General features: G+C 38.0%; 1 protein-coding gene across 1 annotated transcript in view; it reads right to left on the bottom strand.

Moving 5' to 3' along the window:
* Positions 1-5,203: 5,203 nt before the first annotated feature.
* Positions 5,204-23,271, bottom strand: part of Uba6 (ubiquitin like modifier activating enzyme 6) — a 69,537-nt gene continuing 51,469 nt past the window's right edge. The window contains exons 30-33 of the mRNA XM_006983813.4: positions 22,728-22,855; positions 21,571-21,658; positions 20,266-20,360; positions 5,204-8,658 (exon numbers count right to left, since the gene is read on the bottom strand). Coding sequence (XP_006983875.1) covers positions 8,520-8,658; positions 20,266-20,360; positions 21,571-21,658; positions 22,728-22,855 — 450 coding nt within the window. The 3' untranslated portion in view covers positions 5,204-8,519. The remainder of the gene's footprint in view (positions 8,659-20,265; positions 20,361-21,570; positions 21,659-22,727; positions 22,856-23,271) is intronic.

Raw genomic sequence — 23,271 nt, forward strand, 5'->3', positions numbered from 1 at the left:
CAATGAAATACATTTCACATATACAATTTGCATTGTAGATTATCTAGTTCCTACTACTCTCTAGTTCCCTAAATCCTACTTATTTTCTAAGCCTTAACTAGGTTTTGGTAAAATCTGATTGGACCAACTAATCAAATGTAAGTTATTTAATTGATCTAGTTGGTGGTCAGACATGAAATGAGCTAGGAAATGCCCATCTGGTAGAAATACCCTATGTCGCATATTATGTTCATGGAATTAATGCAACTCATTTTTATGTTCTTCCTTGCCGATATCTTTCTACTAGTTCAAAACTCACCCATAGCTCATTACAGGCTGACAAAATAAACACCACTGTTGCAAATTTAAATGCTATGATTATGGTGATTCATTTCTTTAAAAATACAGAACCCTTATCCAGACTAGGTATCATACTATTTTTTTTTTTTTTTTTTTGAGACAGTTTCTCTGTGTAGCCTTGGTTGTCCTGGAACTTGCTCCATAGACCAGGCTAGCCTCAAACTCACAGAGACTTTATGGTCACAAAATTTGAGAATAATGTAATTCAGAATGAAATGGTATGGTTTACATCTTATTCATGGTTCAAATTATTTGGGTATTTAGTTTGTTTTTCTCACCTTAAAAAACAAAAATGCAAGCAAGCTAGAATGGATTAAGATTCTCTTAGTTCCAACATATTATAAAGACGTTAAGGAGAAATTAGGACACAAAGACTGTATGAGACCCAGAATGAAGATGGACATTTATGTTGGCAAAAAGGATTCCTTGGAGAAAAACAGAACAACCAGACATTTAAAGACTTCCAGCCTTAACACTATGAGAAAATATTTTTTTTGTGCCTTAAGCCGTGTATTTGTTATGGAGCTCCGGTAAACTAATTTAATGAGCTATCTTCTAAGTCTCCCCTTCAGAATTTCTGAGGTTTGCCTTTTTAGTATATGCTACATGTAATTACTACACACAATAAAGTTTGATATTATCTTAAATTTCTGTGTAGGAATATATGCAAAATCAAGTAAAGCTATCTTTGAAATGGAGAGTTAGTGTTAATGGGAATTCTTAGATCTGGGACATAAAGTGAGTAATATTTATAGAAATCTGAAATAAACTCATAGCATTGTTAGCTCATGCACCAAATGAGGCTGAGGCTGATGAGCTTTAACTTAACATCTGAAACTGTTAAGCCAATTATTCCTCTAAGAAAATACAGTGCTTAAAATTGAAAAACTATACTTTAAAAAAAGATTTTTATTTATTTTAATGTGCATTGGTGTTTTGTCTGCATGTATGTCTGTGTGAGGGTGTCAGGTCCCCTAGAACTGGAGTCATAGACAGTTGTGAGCTGCCATATAGTTGCTGGGAACTGAATTTGGGTTCTCTGGAAGAGGAGCCCATGCTCTTAACTACTGATTCATCTCTCCAGCCCAGAACAAATACTTTTAATGTGCTGATATGAAAAAGATCAAAGAATGTTATATAGGTACATAAAAACAGAAGCATTGACTATTATAGAATTCATACACTAAACAGAACTAAATACAACAGAACCAAAATATGTAAAAGAAATGTGTGATAAAATATAAGTTGGAGAAACAAAGTTGATCCCTGTATGATAAAGAACTCTAAAACTCACCACTGTATGTTCATGCATTTGGCAGATCAACAAAGGAAAGAATGACTAGTCCCAGGTCCATGAACTCTAGGCCTAGAATCATTTTAAAAGCTTGTTTACTCACATGTCAGATACCTGAGGCTGTTGATAGCCTCATTGTTCACGTGGGCTACTCTGGATTTCTTTACAAACTGGATTCTGAGAGTGTGTTTCACAAGGGAAACAATATGCAACAGAATGAGAGCAACCCAGGAAGGGTGCTTTGTCCCAACCATGGTAGTGTTAAACAGGGCTGGGAGAGGCAACCTTCTACATGAATACTTGCTTCTGGAAATATTGCTGTCTGGAGAATATATAGTCTGCCAAAAGGTAATGATTAAAGCTAGTTTTATTTTGTGCAAATATACAGAATTTAATATAGTAAAAAACACTAGTCAAGACAAAACAAGGCATACCTTTATGAAGACAGAAACCACGATTTATTTTAATAAAGAATTTAACATAAAAATCAGTAAACACATTTTGGGAGAAACGGAAATGTCCACATAAAAAGTGTCCACACTACTATAAGAAGGAAGGTGTGAGCATTAATAGAAGCTGGGGAGAGATGCTCTGTGGGAGGGCAGAGAAAAACTACAGCCTGCCAAACAATCACAGCTGCTGGAAGAGCAATTGTCAGGGCAAGATCAGTCAATGCCTCCTGACCACCAAATCCAAGCAACTGTAGTATATACTAGGCAAACATCTAAAATTTAGAACACATAAAGGTTCAAAGTAGGTGGACAGAAGAAATTATTTCATGAGATTACTGACCAAAAAGAAACTGGAGATGGCTAAAGATAAAAGACTTTAAGGCACAAAGAGATAATTCACATTGATAAAATACAATTCAGCAGGAAAATATAACAAGCTAGATTTACAGCCTCAGTCACTGTTCTATTGCTGTGAAGAGACACCATGATGAAAGCAACTTTTATGAAAGGAAGCATTTTATTGGGTGCTTGCTTACAGTTTCAGAAGTTTAGTCTGTTATCATTAGGTGGAGAGAATGGGGGCAGGCACAGCACTGGATAAGTAGTTAAGAGCTACATCCTGATCTGAAGGTACACACACACACACACACACACACAAACTTCAGCACCCATCCCTAGTGCCACACTTCCTCCAACAAGGCCAATCCTTCTAATCTTTTCAAATAGCTCCACTCCCTGGTGAGTAAGCATTCAAATATATGAGCCTGTGGGTGCCATTCTTACTTAAACCACCACACATGAATTTGCTAATATTGCCTCAAGATATATAAAACAGAAACACACCCTGGGAGAAAAAAAAAGCAAGTAAATAGGTGACTTTTAATATAACTCTTTTGGTAATTCACATTATAGTTTATTAAAAACATATGATATAGAAAATTTAATAATATTAAAAGATTTGATATAATTGACATGTACAGCACATAGCCCCTAATGACTACAGAGTGTATCAGTTCCCAATTGATAAAAAAAAACTATCATATCCTGGGCCACAAAGTGAGTCTCTAATGAATTTAAGGATTAAAAAGAAATCTTTTAAATTTTCATTAGTTTTTTTTTAATGTTAAAGGAGTGAAAATTTATTTTGCTCATGGGTATGGATATTGGAAGCCCAAATGTACAGCACTGAAAATTGTGTAGGACCCCTTCCTGGGTCTCAACCTGGCCGGAAAAATCATTTTAAGTTGGGCTCACTTCCACCTTTGAAACCACTGGTGCTATGGTTGATCTCCTCTAACCTAATCACCTTTCAAAGTCTCACCTAAAAATAACAATAGCAAGACTATGTTCCAAACATGCCCACTCTTTAGGGACCCACTGAAATAACACCAAAAAGTTGTGAGACAAATATGGGTTAGATTACAATGAACCTGGCTCATTAGGATTTTTTATATGAGTTTTTAAATCATCAGTATTTTCCAAACATATGGCTCTTATAATCTTTATATTCTGAGTTTTAGTTTAGGGGGGGCCTTGGTTAAGAAAAAAAATGACCTAATTTTTAGGGCCAGTCAAGAGGTGAGGACCCTGGTAACTTCAAATCACATTTGGAAATTTGAAGAGATGAACTTTAAGGGTAAGGACAGACAATAAGAGAATAGGAGAATAGTAGTCTGAAGTTCTACTTTGAATCACATTAGAAGGGCTAGAAAATCTGAGTGACTGAAATTCCATCAAAGTGATTTTAGGTTACTAGGCCCCAGGCAGAAGCAAACACAAGTCTTTGAAGAATGAAAATAATTATTCTATTAAATAATTTCTGCACAATCTCAAGTAAAATACTGGCAAGTATTAAAAGGATACTGGATACAGAAAAGAACAGAATGCATCAGATAACAGACTCAGAAGAAGGCATTAGATTCTGAAATTAGGCAGACTATGCTGTTTTTGATTAGAGATGGTTCAGTGATGCTCTTGAGAGGATCAGGGTCTGGTCCACAGCATCCATTCTTGGGCAACTCACAAATGCCTGTAACTCCAGATCTAGGGGATCTGATGCCTTCTGGGCTCTACAGGCACCCACATACACACGGTATGCATATCATATACCCATGGTATGCACAAACACAGAAAGGTGTGTACCATGTGTAGAAACACACACCACACCTAAATGAGAAATTAAGATTCTTTTTGCAAGAAAAGTGAAAACTGCCGGGGTAACCAGTTTGCAAGTTTACAAAGAAATCTGAGAATGGAAAATAGAAGGGCTAAGAATAGCCAAGACATATTAACAGAAAAAAAAAACTAAGTTTGAAGGATGAATTTTGTCAAACATAAAAATATTATCAGCTACAGTGATGGAGATGGTAATTATCATTAGGGTAGAAAAGGAAAGGAACAAAAGATTCATTAGGAGACACACATATTTTCTAATGCTACCTTGGCAGAACCAGGGAAAAAAGGAAAATACTTTACCTAAGTACTACTGGTATAGTATTAGCCATCATGTTCAAAATGAACTCCTTATGAATTACAACTTAAGTCTGAAAGGCAAAACTAAAGTGCTTAGAAGACAACAGGAGGATCTCAGAAGATCCCCCAGGCTAGCAATGAGGTTTAATTATGAAACAAGAGATTGGTCCTCCTACTAGGCATCTCACCTTTAGCTACAGAACAGAAGATATTTAAAACTACATAGACTATAAAGAACATGATTTATAAAGATCTTTCACGTACCAAGTGAGGAAAAGCATTGCCAACACAAAAGGAAGATATGTAACAGATCTGACAACACACGTTTCAAAAAAGAAAGTGGAAATGGCTATGTGAAAAAGGTGCCTATTCCCTCCACCCCTGGCAATAAGAGAACAGAGGAAACGGTCAATGAAATACAACTGCACATCCACCACGCTGTAAAAATACAAAACAAAAACCATCCAAACTGATCTCCATGTGGAGAAAATGGACGTCAGAGCAAAGGGATGGTGCATGGGAAGGGTTGGAAGGAGGAAATGGAAGGGGGAAATGATGTAATTATATTTTCATATTTTAATTTCAAAACTAAAATATTAAAAAATATCTACAACCAGGCGATTTTGATCCTAGACATCTTCCACCATTTGCAACCGAGGAGAAACAAAATAACATTTATTACAGAACTGTAATTACCCCGAACTAAATACATCTTTATCATTCACAGTCAGTACAACGTAAAGTGGTATATTAATGCAAAGGTAAACTATTACAGCAACGGTAAATAAAATATGGCTACAACATGGATGGATCACAGTGAAAGACATGAATGCAGAATGATTCTTTACATACAGTTCCAAAGCAGGCAGATCTAAACTGTTGTTTAGATTTATACACAGAGGGGGTAACACCACAAGAACAAGGTAACAGAACCAAAAAAGGGTTTGAGATATCTGTGACTGGGAGGGATTAGGAAAGTTCCTGATATCAATGATGTATTAACTTCAATACTGGTCAGAGAAGCAAACATTTTAAAACTATTCCTTAAACTGTATATTCACATTTTATATACTTTCAGCATGCACGTCTCAAAACAGGAAGCTTCTGGGGCTGGAGAGATGGCTCAGTGGTTAAAATAACTGGCTGCCCTTCCAGAGAACCTGGCTGATCACAACTGTCTGTAACTTGTCTCGGGGGATCCGACGCCCTCTTCTGGCTTCAAGAGCACCATACACATGTGGTGCATAGACATACATAATCCACACCCACAAAACAGTCAGACAAGCTTTCCAGATACAGCAAGAGAAAAGCAAACACAAATTGCCTGCTGATTCTTCATCTGACTCCCTAGATGCAACCTTTCTGATTTCTGTTTTTGAGCTGGGACTCAAACCCAGAGTCTCGTGTTTGCTAGCAAGTACTCAACTGTAGAGTTACATACAGCCCGGCTATGGCTCTATTTTTGCACTGACACTGTCCTAACAATGTGTGTGCCATGAAAGATAAACTATAGAAATAATATATTTTTAAATCAAGTTCTACTTTTGGAACAATGTGTAAGGAACTTAAGACACATAATATAACTGCTTCAGATTCTATAAGGAATTGACTTTTGAAACCCCAAACTAGGTTTCTCATGGAGTGACTATTTCTGCCTGTTTTTCTCATTTCTTTTTGCTCTTGGGGATTAAAGTTAGGGCTCAGAGCTTATTAAGCACACTCTGTCCCTTTGACTATATGCCACAACTAGTCTTCTTGCAAAGCATAGAAATGAGGAAACACAGACATGGTACTAACCACACATTAAGAGGTATAATTAAATTCTCTTCAATGAACCACAGAACATAGTTTATGACAATATTCTAAAATTTCTTGGACTGATTTTTAGGATAGATGGATATATGTTTATATGTATCAATGAATGGAGTAACACCAAATTGGTTTTCTTTCTCTCTCTCTTTTTTTTTTTTTTTGCACCCAGTATTCAATAGCTATATTTCAGTAACAATCTTAAGGTACAAAATAAAACAAATGGAAAAATTTGTCATTAACTTCACTGTGGCTTTCTAGCTTAGTAATATTTAGGAGGATAGTAATAACCATCACCTACAGAAAAACAAAATGAAAAAACAAATGGCAAAATGGTTGTAGGTTTAATTGTAAAACAAACCTAATCCCAGCTGATTTTATTTACTGATGCATTCTACAAAGCACGGTTCTCATTTACTTCCAAAGAGATGCAGAGACTTAGGTAAACATACCCAAGCTATTGGTTCATGTTTGAGGATTGCTGAATGTTTACCTAGAAAACACATTACTACCAAAGAACAGAAGACAAAGTAAAAACTGGGAAAAGGTGGCTTTTTTTTTAAAACATAACTCCTTTTATTATTTCTACCCTCATTAAGCTCTAAGCCACAGAGCCTTTGATGTTCCTGTATTCAATTTATGTATCATTAATTTTGAACATTATACTAGGAATAGGCAAAATGGAAGAGAGTAGGATATGACAAAAACAATAGTTTCTTTAAAATGGATCCTGCCACTTTTCTCCATCTCTCAATGAACAGACTATTTTATTACAGAAACTCACCCATTTCCCAACTGGGAACTTCATAAGAGGAGGAACCCCAAAGGTGGTCAACATAGATTTAAATTATTTGTTAATGGAAAGTAAGTACAGAGAATAAAGAGATACCGTTGGAGTAGTACAGATGTAATCTAAATTTTAATTCATCAAAGTAGCTACTAATGGTCTGGACACGCACATGAGCCCCAGGCAGGCAACTTCAGTGGCTGTAACCACTTGCTGTTTAGAGTGCATGAGAATCCTGTAAAAAAGAGTCACGTGCTGTTTTCACTGATTTTACAGCCAATACTATTTGTATCTTTTAATGGACCCAATTATATCATTAATTGCAACTGTTCATATCAGGAAACAGAGTATTTCTCTCAATAAAGAAAAACTTAAAAAAATATAATTTTTCTATCTCTGTCAATTCCCATTATGGGAATGAAGAGTAAAATGACAAGCTTCCTTTAAAAAAAAAAAATACTGTTTTTTTTCTCTATTACATTGTTGGAAGGAAAAAAAAGAGACAATTCTACAAGTATTAATTTTAAATTTTTACCTATTTCTAAGGATAATCCTTTTATAAAACATTTCAGTCTTATATACTATGACTAGTTGTAGAATTCCAGATAAATAAAATAAAGGCCTATTAACAATCAAATGATTAGCCACATTTACTTGCTCACATTCATGGATTTTCTGAGAGTCGTCAGAGTGCATATAATACTGTTAACATTTAGTCCAAGTTAACATGTCATCATCACCTCATGGTTTACAACACTGATCATATCGCAAAACTCTTGATTTAGGGGAGGAAGTAATATAACAAACTCTGTTAGCAGAGCTAACAGGACACTCACTGTAGCTACCCAATTTTAAATCTCTACTCTTCATCTACCACTGCCATCCCTCCGTCTCTCAGTGCTATGAAATTTTCAAAGCTTAATTATGTCAGAGGTACAGTATCACACTATTTATACTGAAATACAGGTCTCAAATACCAAATAAAGAAGAAAACCTTAAAACAGGATTTAGCTTTTTGAATAGCCAGGATTCACTATTTTCTATTTCTTCATCTTTATTTCTTCTGGTCATAAATAAATTCTTTCTTTGTTCCTTCTTTTCATCCACAGGGCTTAATATACAAACTTGTAAGCATTAGAAAATGGTATTCCAGTTCAAAGTTGCTGTGATCATAGCTGTATGAAGCAACAGATGTGTACTATGCTCCAAAATGTTCTCTAATTGTTCAGTGTAGTTGAGTTTCCTACTGATGTTTCCCTTAAATTAAGGCAAAAAGAAATCCACAGTATTATGAGCTGATTAATTTTAGCTTCTGAATTAAGTACACTTTCCAAAATCAAGTAGTCCTGGAGTAACTCTATGGTAACTAATCATCAGTGTCTTGACTGAAGTAGTATCGTACTGGAGGGCCTGGCAAATCCTCATCTCCATCAGTGTCTGGGGCAAACGACACGGTAAGATCCACATATTTCTTCTCCGTCGAAGGTTTCACAAGCTTGTGCATTCTAAGAAAAATAAGCAAGGGTAAATACTTTGGTAATTGGGTAAAATGAAAGACTTTGCTAATTAGTACTATTCAGAGACTGTGGACTTGTACTATTTTATACTTTAAAATGTAATGATAATCTGCCCATGCTCTATTAATTTGTCCTTACTAAAGGCTCCAAATTGAAAACACTTATCTAATACGATCCTTGCTGTAATGATAAAAAATAAAAAATCCCAAAGAGTAATGCAGTGATTCTGAAAAACCAAGTTTTTCCCTACATTTCTTAAAGTTTAGAGACATCAGGGATCCCCTAGCATTCTTCTAAAGAACAAAAAGTAAACCTCATTAAAATCTTAAAATACAAGCTGCCCCAAATCTATCCTTTCTTTTATTATTTGGTTGTCAGAATTCTACTAAAATGTAAGTTGAAGACTTACTTCACATCAGACTCTGACCTATGGTACTAATGTTACTATTTAATCCCCCACATAGCTCTTTCCATGTGAAAAGGATACTTTGTCCCATACATAACTCTTCATCCTTTATACCACTAATATCCATATCATCTGACTTTCCAAAGAGAGATAATCAAGTGTACTTTTTATTTTTCAAGCTAAATGTGTATGCACAAGCTGTTTGCTTTTGCATATAATAATCCTCCCTCAAATCTTGAAATGAAATCCAACCCCAAATCGAGGTTTGAGTTAGGAAAGTCCATGGTGCAATGTCAACATCTCCATTATAATGATTTTAGTTACATTTTAATTAATAATCAATGTACCAGTTTCTCTAAGTAGACTGTATTCGACATCAGGGCTATTTGCATAACAAAACAGTAACAGAACTAGCAATTATGGAATACTACTCCTGTACTATTACATTTTTAGCGTTTATTATTAACAGTCAATAGCTATGGGAACAAACATGGAAGAGAATCTATGTTTCAAAGTTATTCAAGGACACAAAACAAGTATTAATAAATAACCACTCAAGCATGTGAACATGTCTTTATAATGCCAAGCTCATGCTCTTAGGCATGCTCTTATTGATTGATCTAGAGTGTCCAGCCACTTAAGTAATAAATAAATAGCTGATTCAGTCCCAGCGGCGGCCCACAGAGGTAGACAGGCCCGGCGGCAGAGACAAGCAGACGCAGGTAGGCCTGCGGCGGGGGCCGGTGGAGGTAGACGGGCCCAGCGGCGGCAGCCGACAGGGATATTCAGACCCAGCGGCAGCCGTCAGAGACATTCAGGCCCAGCGGCGGCCCACAGAAGTAGACGGGCCCAGCGGCGGCCCGCTGAGGTAGACAGGCCCGGCGGCAGAGACAAGCAGACGCAGGTAGGCCTGCGGCGGCGGCCCGCGGAGGTAGACGAGCCCAGCAGCGGCCCGCGGAGGTAGACGGGCCCAGCAGCAGCCCGCTGAGGTAGACGGGCCCAGCGGCGTCAGCCGACAGAGATATTCAGGCCTGGCGGCAGCCGGCAAAAACATTCAGTCCCAGCGGCGGCCCACAGAGGTAGACAGGCCCGGCGGCAGAGACAAGCAGACGCAGGTAGGCCTGCGGCGGCGGCCCGCGGAGGTAGACGGGCCCAGCAGCGGCCCGCGGAGGTAGACGGGCCCAGCAGCAGCCCGCTGAGGTAGACGGGCCCAGCGGCGCAGCCAACAGAGATATTCAGGCCCGGCGGCAGCCGGCAGAGACATTCAGGCCCAGCGGCGGTCCACAGAGGTAGACAGGCCCGGCAGCGAAGACAAGCAGACGCAGGTAGGCCTGTGGCGGCGGCCTGTGAAGGAAGACGGGCCCAGCGGCAGCCCGCTGAGGTAGACGTGCAGCGGCCGACAGGGACATTCAGGCCCGGTGGCGGCCCCCAGAGGCAGACAGACCCAGCGGCAGCTGACAGGGACATACAGGCCCGGCGGCGGACCGCAGAGGTAAACAGGCCCAGGGACGGAGACAAGCAGACACAGCGTGGAACAGGGACGCCCCTAACCCCAACATCTGGGGAAGAAGCTATCTCCGTGGGTCAGAACCAGAAGGAATCTGAACACTCCGTCTGAGGACAACCCAGGGCCCAGCTGCTGATCCTGTGAAACCCAACAACTTGGAGGTGTTGGTGAGACTACCCTGCTCAGCTGAAACCCATCTGGGAGAGGATTCAGATGCCTACAGTTTAAAGTCTGAAGAAACAAGATCAGCTGAGGAGTTGACAAATGAACAAAAAGTGACCTGAGAACACAGAAGAAGGCGCTACCCAGACACCAAACCAGATCACCAGAATCATAAGTATATAATTCACCGATCGAAATCAGCTGCCCCTGAAGAAATAGCCCAAAAGCACCAATTTAACCAAGAACTCCTACTAAACCAAGACTAAAAATTAGAACAAGAGAGGCACTCTCAGACACAGACACCACCTGCACCTCACAGAGGAAGAGATGAGTAGGCGCCAGTGCAAAAATACAGGCAACAACATAAAGACCTATATGGCAACGTCAGAACCTAGTGATTCTACACCTGCAAGACCTAAACATACCATGACAGAAGAAACAGAAGAAATCAACCCTAAAAATGACATTAAGAAGATGATAGAGGCCCTTAAAGAAGAAATAAAACATTCCCTCAATGAGGAAATAAAAACTTTCCTTAAAGAGGAATTGAAAAACTACCTTAAAGAGGAAATAAAAACTTTCCTTAAAGAGGAAATAAAAAACTCCCTTAAAGAGGAAATAAAAACTTCCCTTAAAGAGGAAATGAAAAACTCCATTAAAGAGGAAATAAAAAACTCCCTTAAAGAAATGGAAGAAAAAACAAACAAAAAATGGGAAGAAATCAAAGAAAGCCAAGAAAAAGCAATTAAACAGATGAAAGAAACATTCCAAGATCTGAAAAATGAATTTGAGACAATAAAGAAAACACATGCTGAGGGAATGCTGGAAATAGAAATCCTGACAAAACGAACAGGAACTACAGAAACAAGCATAACCAACCGATTGCAAGAGATGGAACAGAGAATCTCTGACACTGAAGACACGATAGAGAAAATAGATTCGTCAGTCAAAGAAAACAATAAAGACAAAAAAGTCCTAACACAAAACGTCCAGGAAATTTGGGACACCATGAAAAGACCAAACCTAAGAATAATAGGGATAGAAGAAGGAGAAGAATACCAACTCAAAGGCACAGAAAATATATTCAACAAAATCATAGAAGAAAACTTTCCTAACCTAAAGAAAGAAATACCTATGAAGATACAAGAAGCTTACAGAACACCGAATAGGCTGGATCCAAAAAAAAGTCCCCTCGCCACATAATAATCAAAACACTAAACACACAGAATAAAGAAAAAATATTAAGAGCTGCAAAGGAAAAGGACCAAGTAACATATAAAGGCAAACCCATCAGAATAACACCAGACTACTCAATAGAGACTATGAAAGATAGAAGATCATGGACAAACCTCATGCAGACACTAAGAGACCATGGATGCCAACCCAGACTATTATACCCAGCAAAACTCTTAATCACCATAGGCGGAGTAAACAAAATATTCCAGGATAAAACCAGATTTAATCAATACCTGTCCACAAACCCAGCCCTACAGAAAGCACTAGAAGGGAAAATTCAACCCAAAGAAGCTAAACACATCCATGAAAAATCAAGCAATAGATAATCCTACACCAACATACACCACAGAAGGACAACACAACACAACCAAAAAAATAACAGGAATTAACAATCACTGGTCATTAATATCCATCAATATCAATGGTCTCAACTCACCTATAAAAAGACACAGACTAACAGAATGGATTAGAAAACAGGACCCATCCATATGCTGCATACAAGAAACACACCTTAACTCCAAAGACAGACACTACCTCCGAGTAAAGGGCTGGGAAAAGGTTTTCCAAGCAAATGGACCTAAGAAACAAGCTGGTGTAGCTATCCTAATATCTAATAAAATAGACTTCAAACTAAAATCAATCAAAAGAGACCAGGAAGGACATTACATATTCATCACAGGAAAAATCCACCAAGATGAAGTCTCGATTCTAAACATTTATGCTCCAAATACAAAAGCACCCACATTCATAAAAGAAACACTACTAAAGTTTAAAACGCACATCAAACCCCACACATTAGTAGTGGGAGATTTTAACACACCACTCTCACCAAAAGATAGATCTACCAGACTGAAACTTAACAAAGAAATAAAGGACCTAACAGATGTTATGACTCAAATGGACCTAATAGATATATACAGAATATTCCATCCTAACACAAAAGAATATACCTTCTTCTCAGCACCCCATGGAACCTTCTCAAAAATTGACCACATGCTTGGACACAAAACAAATCTCAACAGATACAAAAAAATTGGAATAACCTCCTGTATTTTATCAGACCACCAAGCCTTAAAGTTAGAACTCAATAACAACAAAAATTATAGAAAACCCACAAACTCATGGAAACTGAATAATACCCACCTGAAACATCAATGGGTCAAGGAAGAAATAAAGACAGAAATTAAAGAGTTCCTAGAATTCAATGAAAATGAAAGTACAACATACCCAAACTTATGGGACACTATGAAAGCAGTGCTAAGAGGAAAATTCATAGCTCTAAATGCACACATAAAGAAGATGGAGCAATCCCATACCAATGAATTAACAGCACAACTGAAAGCTCTAGAACAAAAAGAAACAAACTCACCCAGGAGAAATAGACGCCAGGAAATAATCAAATTGAGGGCTGAAATCAACGAAATAGAAAACAAGAGAACAATACAAAAAATCAATGAAACAAAGAGTTGGTTCTTTGAAAAAATCAACAAGATAGACAAACCACTAGCCAAATTAACCAAAAGGCAAAGAGAGAACACCCAAATTCACAAAATCAGAAATGAAAAGGGAGACATAACAACAGACAATGAGGAAATCCAGAGAATCATCAGATCATACTTCAAAAACCTGTACTCCACAAAAATGGAAAACCAGGAAGAAATGGACAATTTTCTGGATAAATACCAAATACCAAAATTAAATCAAGACCAGATAAACCATTTAAATAGACCAATAACCCCTAAAGAAATAGAAACAGTCATCAAAAGTCTCCCAACTAAAAAAAGCCCAGGACCAGATGGTTTCAGTGCAGAATTCTACCTGACTTTCAAAGAAGAACTAATACCAATCCTCTTCAAAGTGTTCCACACAATAGAAACAGAAGGAACACTACCAAACTCTTTTTATGAGGCTACAATTACTCTGATACCCAAACCACACAAAGATGCAACAAAGAAAGAGAACTACAGACCAATCTCCCTCATGAACATTGATGCAAAAATACTCAACAAAATATTGGCAAACCGAATCCAAGAATACATCAAAACAATCATCCATCACGACCAAGTAGGATTCATCCCAGGGATGCAAGGATGGTTCAACATACGGAAATCAGTCAATGTAATACACCATATAAACAAACTGAAAGAAAAAAACCACATGATCATCTCCCTAGATGCTGAAAAAGCCTTTGACAAAATCCAACACCCCTTCATGATAAAGGTCTTAGAAAGAATAGGAATACAAGGAACATTTCTAAACATAATAAAAGCAATTTATAGCAAGCCAACAGCAAACATCAAATTAAATGGAGAGAAACTCAAAGCGATACCACTAAATTCAGGAACAAGACAAGGCTGTCCACTCTCCCCATATTTATTCAATATAGTACTAGAAGTTCTAGCTAGAGCAATAAGACAACAAAAGGAGATCAAAGGGATACAAATTGGCAAGGAAGAAGTCAAACTTTCACTATTTGCAGATGATATGATAGTATACATAAGTGACCCCAAAAACTCTACCAGGGAACTTCTACAGCTGATAAACTCCTTCAGTAAAGTGGCAGGATACAAGATCAACTCAAAAAAATCAGTAGCCCTCCTATACACAAATGATAAAAGGGCTGAGAAAGAAGTCAGAGAAACATCACCCTTTACAATAGCCACAAATAATATAAAATACCTTGGGATAACACTAACTAAACAAGTGAAAGACCTTTTTGATAAGAACTTTAAATCTCTAAAGAAAGAAATTGAAGAAGATATCAGAAAATGGAAGGATCTCCCATGCTCATGGATAGGTAGGATTAACATAGTAAAAATGGCAATCTTACCAAAAGCAATCTACAGATTCAATGCAATCCCCATCAAAATCCCAACACAATTCTTCACAGACTTGGAAAGAAAAATACTCAACTTTATATGGAAAAACAAAAGACCCAGGATAGCTAAAAGAATCCTATACGATAAAGCAACCCTTGGAGGCATCACCATCCCGGACCTCAAACTCTACTATAGAGCTATAGTAATAAAAACAGCTTGGTACTGGTATAAAAACCGACATACGGACCAATGGAATCGAATTGAAGACCCTGACATTAATCCATGCACATATGAACACCTGGTTTTTGACAAAGGAGCCAAAACTATACAATGGAAAAAAGAAAGTATCTTCAACAAATGGTGCTGGCATAACTGGATCTCAATATGTAAAAGATTACAAATAGATCCATATCTGTCACCATGCACAAAACTCAAGTCCAAGTGGATCAAAGACCTAAACATAAATCCAGTTACACTAAACTTAATAGAAAAGAAGATAGGAAGCACTCTTGAACGCATTGGCACTGGAGACCATTTCCTAAATAAAACACCGACAGCACAGACCCTGAGCACAACCATTAATAAATGGGACCTCTCAAAACTGAGAAGCTTTTGCAGGGCAAAAGACACAGTCAATAAGACAAAAAGACAGCCAACAGATTGGGAAAAGATCTTCACCAACCCCACATCTGACAGAGGATTGATCTCCACAATATATAAAGAACTCAAGAAACTAGACATCAAAGCACTGAACAGTCCAATTAAAAAATGGGCTAAAGAGCTAAACAGAGAATTCACAAAACAAGAACTACAAATGGCTGAAAGACATTTAAAGAAATGCTCAACATCCTTAATCATCAGAGAAATGCAAATCAAAACGACTCTGAGATACCACCTTACACCTGTTAGAATGGCTAAGATCAAAAACACCAATGACAACCAATGTTGGAGAGGATGTGGAGCAAAGGGAACACTCCTCCACTGTTGGTGGGAATGTAAACTTGTACAACCACTATGGAAATCAGTATGGCGGTTTCTCAGAAAATTAGGAATCAAACTACCTCAAGACCCAGCCATCCCACTCTTGGGCATATACCCAAAGAATGCTGATACATACCATAAAGATACATGCTCAGCTATGTTCATAGCAGCACTATTTGTAATAGCCAGAACCTAGAAACAACCTAGATGCCCATCAACGGAAGAATGGATGAAAAAAATGTGGTACATATACACAATGGAGTACTACTCAGCAGAGAAAAACAATGAAAGCTTGAAATTTGCAGGCAAATGGATGGAACTAGAAAATATCATCCTGAGTGAGGTAACCCAAACCCAGAAAGACAGTTATGGTATGTACTCACTCATTGGTGGATTCTAGATATAAAATGAACAATCAGACCACAACCCATAGAACCATAGAGGCTATATATATATAGCATGGAGGTCCCTAGGACGACTGTGGCATATAATAAATTTCAGTTTTACTCAATTATTGAAAAAAATAAATAAATAAATAAATAAATAAATAAATAAATAGCTGCTAAATTAAAAATGTAGAACATAAGACATATCAGTCATAAAGCATCTCATGCTGCAGGGATCACACGCTGACCAACTTTCAAAACACGTTCTTTTTTTCAGCAAATCTTAAATTACACTAATTCATGATCATGCATTTCACTGACATCTAGGTGGCACACATTACAAGAACTCTAAATACAGCCCTCAAGTTTTTTCAATACTACTCACAAGTCCTAACAAAAGCAACTGCAAAACAAAATTAATGCTGACTTAATATAACCATTTTTATAGTAAAGTTAATTAAGATAATTATAATGTACAAGTGATCAACTGATAATCAAAAGTTGATGGTCATGTTAAAGAAAACCATCACATACAGAGACCCAACTATTCAAACAAGTTCTTACAGATAGCTATTTTGTGCCAGGTACTGGTCTTGAGATACAGCCATCAAGAGATCAAATAGACTTATACCCTGGGAAACTTAACATTCTAGTGTGAGGGGAGGGGATAATGACAGAAATAACAATACAGGAAAATGTTGTAGCTATGACATAACAGTAAGTGTTAGGACAAGGAGAAAAAAGAGAGGCTGAGGAAGACAATGTTTGCTGGGCAAGCATGAAGATCTGAATTTGATCTCTAGAAGCCAAACAAAGGCTAAAAGTGGCAGCATTCATAGTCTCAGTACTGGGGAAATGGGGCCTGGGTTTACAGGGACCGCTGGCCAGCCAGCTTATCCACGACAGCAAGCTCTAGGTTAAGTGAGAGACTCGACACGCAACACTGACATTAAGCTCTGATCTTTACACACACTCATATATGCACCCACACACACCAGACCACACACCACACACCTTCATTTGCACACAAAGACACATGTGCATATGAAGCAAGTTTTCTGAAAAGATAAACACAGCTGGCATACTCTTAGTTAAACTAACTAAAAGAAAGGGAGAAAAGGCCCAAATTAATAAAATTAGGGATGAAAGGGAAACATTTCAACAGATAGGAAGTTCATAAAATCATAAAGACATACCTTAAAAACTTATATTCTATTATGTTGGGAAATGCAAAAGAAATGGAAGAATTTCTAGACACATGTGACCTTTCAGCCAACTCCTTAGCCCATGTCATAGTTTATTAAACAAAAATCCTAGCTTTCCTTTAAATTTTCTTATGAGTTGTTGCTCAGGAATTCTTCACAGGCCTCTAAAACAATGCCATTTCTCTTGGTCGTCCATGTGAGCTAGATATGATCCTACTGCTGAAGACCCCACCTTCCCTGGCTGAAGGACGAAGACAAATGAAGCCAGAACTGAGCTGGAAGGATCCACTCTGCTGGCTAGACTGTACAGTGCGGGAAGGTGGTATGCAGACTACTGGGGATTAGCTGTGAAAACTGAGCTATAATACCAACTTGCCAGGCAAGATGTGCCCAGTGCCCAATGGTACAAGCGTGGTATGACTGTTATGGGGACAGCCAACTGTATTCAGACGGATTTCAGGCCCCACTCCACAGGAAGAATTCTGCTTTGAGCTTTAAACCTGGTTCAAAGTTCAAGGCTAGGGAGGTTGTACGCCCTGGGTGCATCTGCTTCTGTGTGAAACAGGATCTACTACTGCTGCTTCGATATCTGGACAAAGTGTTACATCAGCTCCTTAGTATTTGTTTCCGCTCACAGACAGTTCTGCGTTCAGTTTGGTCAGAGGAGCTTCTATCTGCAGTGAGCGGCAGCAGGGAAAGCCCATGTGCTGAGAAGGGCTGAGCAGGCAGCCCTACTGGGACCCTGCATAGCCCTCTTTCAAAGCTCAGGAACTATGCAGAAGAGGGGTGGAAAGAATACGAGGACGGGAAAGAACTCTGTGCGACGTTATCTCCTGGGCACGGCTGCTGTACCCATGAAAGCAGTAACAGTGGCTGCACAAAACCGGCCATCAATGTCCCACAATTAATGAGGAAGGACTCCTAGGTAGCTATGGTGACCGGAGAAAAGGGAGTCATATTCCTCAGTGGGGCAGCCACTGCTAAGTTTCTCAAAGCTCACAATATACCTAAGCTCATATATGCTAATGCAAGTGACTGTAATTAAAAGGGAGTGGGGCAGGGAGGTGGCTCAGGGGGTAAAGGAGTCATAATACTCTGCCACCCTGACAATTCCCAGAACCCACTAAAAAGGTGGAAAGAGAAACATTCTACAAAGTTGTTCTCCAGCCCTGACATGAGTGCTCCATGTGTGGGTATGTATACAATTAAAAATAAAAGGATCTGGGGGAAAAGAATAACAAAATAGGAGCGGGGAATGTTAGGAAAAGAATGGGTTTAATGACGGGAAGAATGGGGATAAGAGGATAATGGATAATGGGAGGAATATGATCAAAGTCTACTACACATTATGGACTTTTCAAAGAATATATATAAAATTTAAAAAGGAGAGCAAACAGGGCAAGCACACCTGGCTACAGCTGGAGAGAGTCTGCAGTGCTAAACAGAATTCAGAAAGTGTTGTGGGGTATTATTTTAAGATGTGTTACATTTTTTTTTTATGCTATGGAACATTTATTTAATGATGCAAAGATGTGTTGCATTCTTTTATGTTGCATTTGTTTAACTCTGTAAAGCTATGTTACTGTGCCTGTCTAAAACACCTGATTGGTCTAATAACGAGCTGAACCGCCAATGGCAAGGCAGGAGAAAGGTTAGGCAGGGCTGTCAGGCAAAGAGAATAAACAGGAGGAGAAATCTGGAAGGAGAAGATCAAGGAGCAAAAGGAGAAGGAGAGGAGGACTCCAGGGGCCAGCCACTCAGCTACACACCAAGCCACGGAGTAAGAAGTAAAGAAAGAAATACAGAAATAAAGAAAGATAAACGCCCAGAGGCAAAAGGTAGACAGGATAATTTAAGTTAAGAAAAGCTGGCTAGAAACAATCCAAGACAAGGCTGGGCATTCATAATAAAGAATAAGCGTGTATTTATTTGGGAACTGGGTGTAGGGGCCCCCAAAGAGAAAAAGAGCAAAGGAAGAAAGAAAAAACCCACAAAAACAAACAAACAAAAAAATGAGAACAAACAAACAAAAACTATAAGAAAGGGCTTTTTAGGAAGTGTAAGGACCAAAAGTGAGAATTAATTAGCCCACTCTCCCGTCTTCAAGCAGAGGAAAGAACCAGACCAAAGCCCTCCCTAGAGAATGACTCCAGTGCTACAGAACTACCGAGAGCAGTGTAGAGGGAGGAGGGGAGGAACACACAAGGATACAGAGGAGCTAGTTCAGCCAGTGCCTGGAAAGCAACTGTAAAGATTTGGTTTTTTGGGTACTTTTCTTCCTCTAAAATGTAACACCAGCAGGTAAGAATCTAACATTCAGAGGGAATATCTAAATCATTAAACATAGAACTCAATCCTCCTCCTCCCTGTATTTCTTCCTCTTTTAATTCTTTATCTTTCAGTACAGCATCTACCACTACCTGACTGTATGCAGTTTTTATTCTAACTCAAGTAGGAAGGATTTTTGTTCATAACTGTATCCCCAATGCTTAAAACAAAGCTGGACACATAGCTGGCATCTTTGGCAAAAATTCTACAAATAAAAACAATGTTTGGTACTCTTGTTTTGTATCTCAATTTCACAAATATAGTTTCCTATGTTTACATGTAAGGCATGGATCTACTTTTACTTAATAGTATACTGATCAAATTTCTAAGCCTATTAGCTGAAAAATATTTGATTGGTCTAAATAAATTTACAAAGGAATAATCCTGAGTCTCATCTGAGAGTTGGACTATTGCCTTTCCTCTGCCAGATTCAGTCTTTACTAATAGCATAAGGCAAGAGTAACGCTTTTTATATAAATTCCAATAACTTCTTTAACTTTCCAGTGTGTATCCATCTTACATTTTAATGTTTGTGACACTTCTGCACATAATGTTCAATACTTACGTTAACTTTAACCTTTTTGCATGACCCGGCATTACAGGAACATAAAGCATTTTGACTCCCTGCACCACCATTGTCGGTTCAATTCCGTATTTCTCCTAAAGGTAAACATCCCAAAGGAAACGATCAAAGCTTCATTCAAGCATGGAAGTACATGGGTAAAAATATTTTATATGCACCCAAAGGAGGGCAGGCTTATATAAAATATAATTTATACTGTCCCATAAATTTAAAGACTAAAAACTCTAGTGGTAATCTGTGGTTTCACTTTTCTCAGTTAACCATATCCTGAAAATATTAAATGGAAAATCTCAGAACAAAGGTAGATACAGGTAGCTTATGTTCATCCCCAGTATTGGAGACTGATCCTAGGGCTGGATGCATGTCTGCGAAGTGCTCTCCCACTAAGTCACAGCCTCAGCACTTAGAAGTAAGTGTGCTAGTTTAAACTGTATGCCAGCTCAGGCAGTATGAGTGAGGTCTGAATCAGCTGTCCAAATGTGACACATCTGTCCAAATGTGACACATCTGTCGGTACAGGATATCCATGCTGTCTACCTACCTATTATTGTTCAAGTACCTGTCTTTGTGATTAGAAGGACTTACTTCTCTAGTGCTATTGTTCAAGCAAGCCCTGTTTCAAAATACAGCAGTTCTCAACCTGTGGTTGTGACTGCTTTGGGGGTCCTATGTCCCTTTCACAGGGGTTGCCTAAGACCATTGAAAAACACAGATATTTACATTACAATTCATAACAGGAGCAAAAATTTAGTTATGAAGTAGCAATGAAAATAATTTTATAGTTGGGGGTCACCACAACATGAGGAACTGTATTAAAGGGTCGCGACATTAGGAGGACTGAGTGAGAACCACTGTTTAATAGAAGTCACAAAGTGCTCGCTCGAAGGAAACCAAGAGTGCCTCCCTTCAAAGTGGAGAGCTCTCAATGTCACAGAGAAAGAAAAAATGAAAGGCTCAGGTTACTGTAAAAACTCTAAGCAGTCTCGAGAGAAATATGGTCATTATAGTATGGGTTCTAATATAATACTGCTGTTATTCTCTTAGGATGTCTTATTTGTAAACTACATTAGGTATATATATATATATATATATATATGTGTATATGTGTGTGTGTGTGTGTGTGTATGTATATGTATATATATCTATGTATCCAGGAATGAACCAAGTAAAGAATGTAGTACTATCATAATTACAAGGACCTACTGGAATTCCTATGAATCAGGAGGCACGACATTACACAGAAACCAGACTTCAGGGTACAAATTCAAAGAAGTAAAAATATCCTACTTTGACGGCATTTATGAAATCCGAGAGTGTGAAATCTTCATTTCCATGTACAGCCCATCTGTCCCAAATTGTAAATGAAATTCCATTTCTGTTATAGAAAAATATTAAGAACATAAGCATTAAAATCTCTTTCTACTAGTAGTAATAAAAAATTTCCTGCAGTTCATTATTTGTAATATGCTTAGGAATTAATGTGTGCCAGCGCGGGAATAAAATTTATAAAATATTCAATAAGTAATATATACCCACTTTTGCCTGTGTTTTGTACATTTTTTCAGTGTCTCACTTTAAATGTCTTACAAAGTGTCCCTCTCCTTCTAAAACTTCTTTATTTCACACACACAGTAACGAGCTCACGACACCTTCATGCTTGTGTAGCACTGCTCCTGCCTCATACACAGCACCTGCCTCGGTCCCCTCCTGAGCTCCTTCCATTCAGTCTCCCCTTTGCTTTAATTTCTTACCCATTATACAGATATACATCTATGTTACGTGACGTTTCTCTCTCCGTGTGTACATGTCTATGAATGTACATGCATGCATCCCTTATTTTTAAATAGCTGTAGGGGTTTCATGGTGCAGATGTTCTAGTCATCAGTAACTGAACATTCGGATTGTTTAAATCATTGGCTGTTATAAATATGCTAGAATGATCACCTTGGCATGTGCGTAAATGTATTTAGAAGTGGGAAACGTAGCACCTTATTTCACTGGTATGGATTATAATATTTTGTGCTCTCATAAGTAATGTATGAGGATGATAAGAAGATTAGCTCTTCCTGATAAGACTCACATTTCTGGCTGTGGCCAACCTGAAATGTGAAAAACAGAAACTCAAGGAATTGTTTGATTGTCATAAATGTGTGGAATTAGACTCTAAGTTTCACAGTCTATAGTCAGACAAGAATGCCTCTGAAACTGTCCAACTTAGGAACCCTAAAGTAAAACGCTGAATGGTGTGACAAAACAGCCATTGTTAGAATTCTTTGGCTAGTCTACTTGGAAATAATTCACCAAGATCCTCAAGTTTGACTGGGTCCTGAAACAGTAGGAAGAATTAACAAGAAATAGAGATAAAAACCAGTACGTTTCCTTGCTAAGGGTAGAATATTTTATTTCTTTCCCATTATAAAAGCAAAACAGATTTTTATACATACCTGATTTCAGTTCTTCTTACTTCAGATGTCTCTGTAAACACAATTATTGGAATGGCTAAATTAAGGAAACAGTTTTTGTAAGCTTCGAAGGGATAGCCACCAGCTACTTTGATCATCTCCAAGGCAACCTAGACAAGAGAAGGTGATCTGATTACCTGAGGAACCTAAATCTAAAGCTACTTGGGACTTTAATCAGTTTTGTTCTTTACCAAGCATTTCTCTGTAAATAGAAAGAACAGCTATGTGATTACAGTAATATACACTTCTTATTTAACTGACTTGTATATTTTTAGTGTATTTTGTTTTAATATTCAGCCTATTCTATATAGTGAACAAGGTTATTTCACCATTTAATCATTTTATTTTCAAAGCAAACACCATAACTAAAAGTTAAAGCAATTTAACCAACCAATACAGCAACAGATAACTATTTCTAACTTTAGAGTACCAATACAGTACAGTAAAATAAATGGTCATAATAATGATTCTTAAGTGTAGTTGAAAGTTTTCCTGTGTCCCACCTGGTCCCCACGTTCTCATGGTC

This window comes from Peromyscus maniculatus, chromosome 10 (assembly GCF_049852395.1).
Source record: "Peromyscus maniculatus bairdii isolate BWxNUB_F1_BW_parent chromosome 10, HU_Pman_BW_mat_3.1, whole genome shotgun sequence".
In the NCBI taxonomy this organism is placed as follows: Eukaryota; Metazoa; Chordata; class Mammalia; order Rodentia; family Cricetidae; genus Peromyscus; species Peromyscus maniculatus.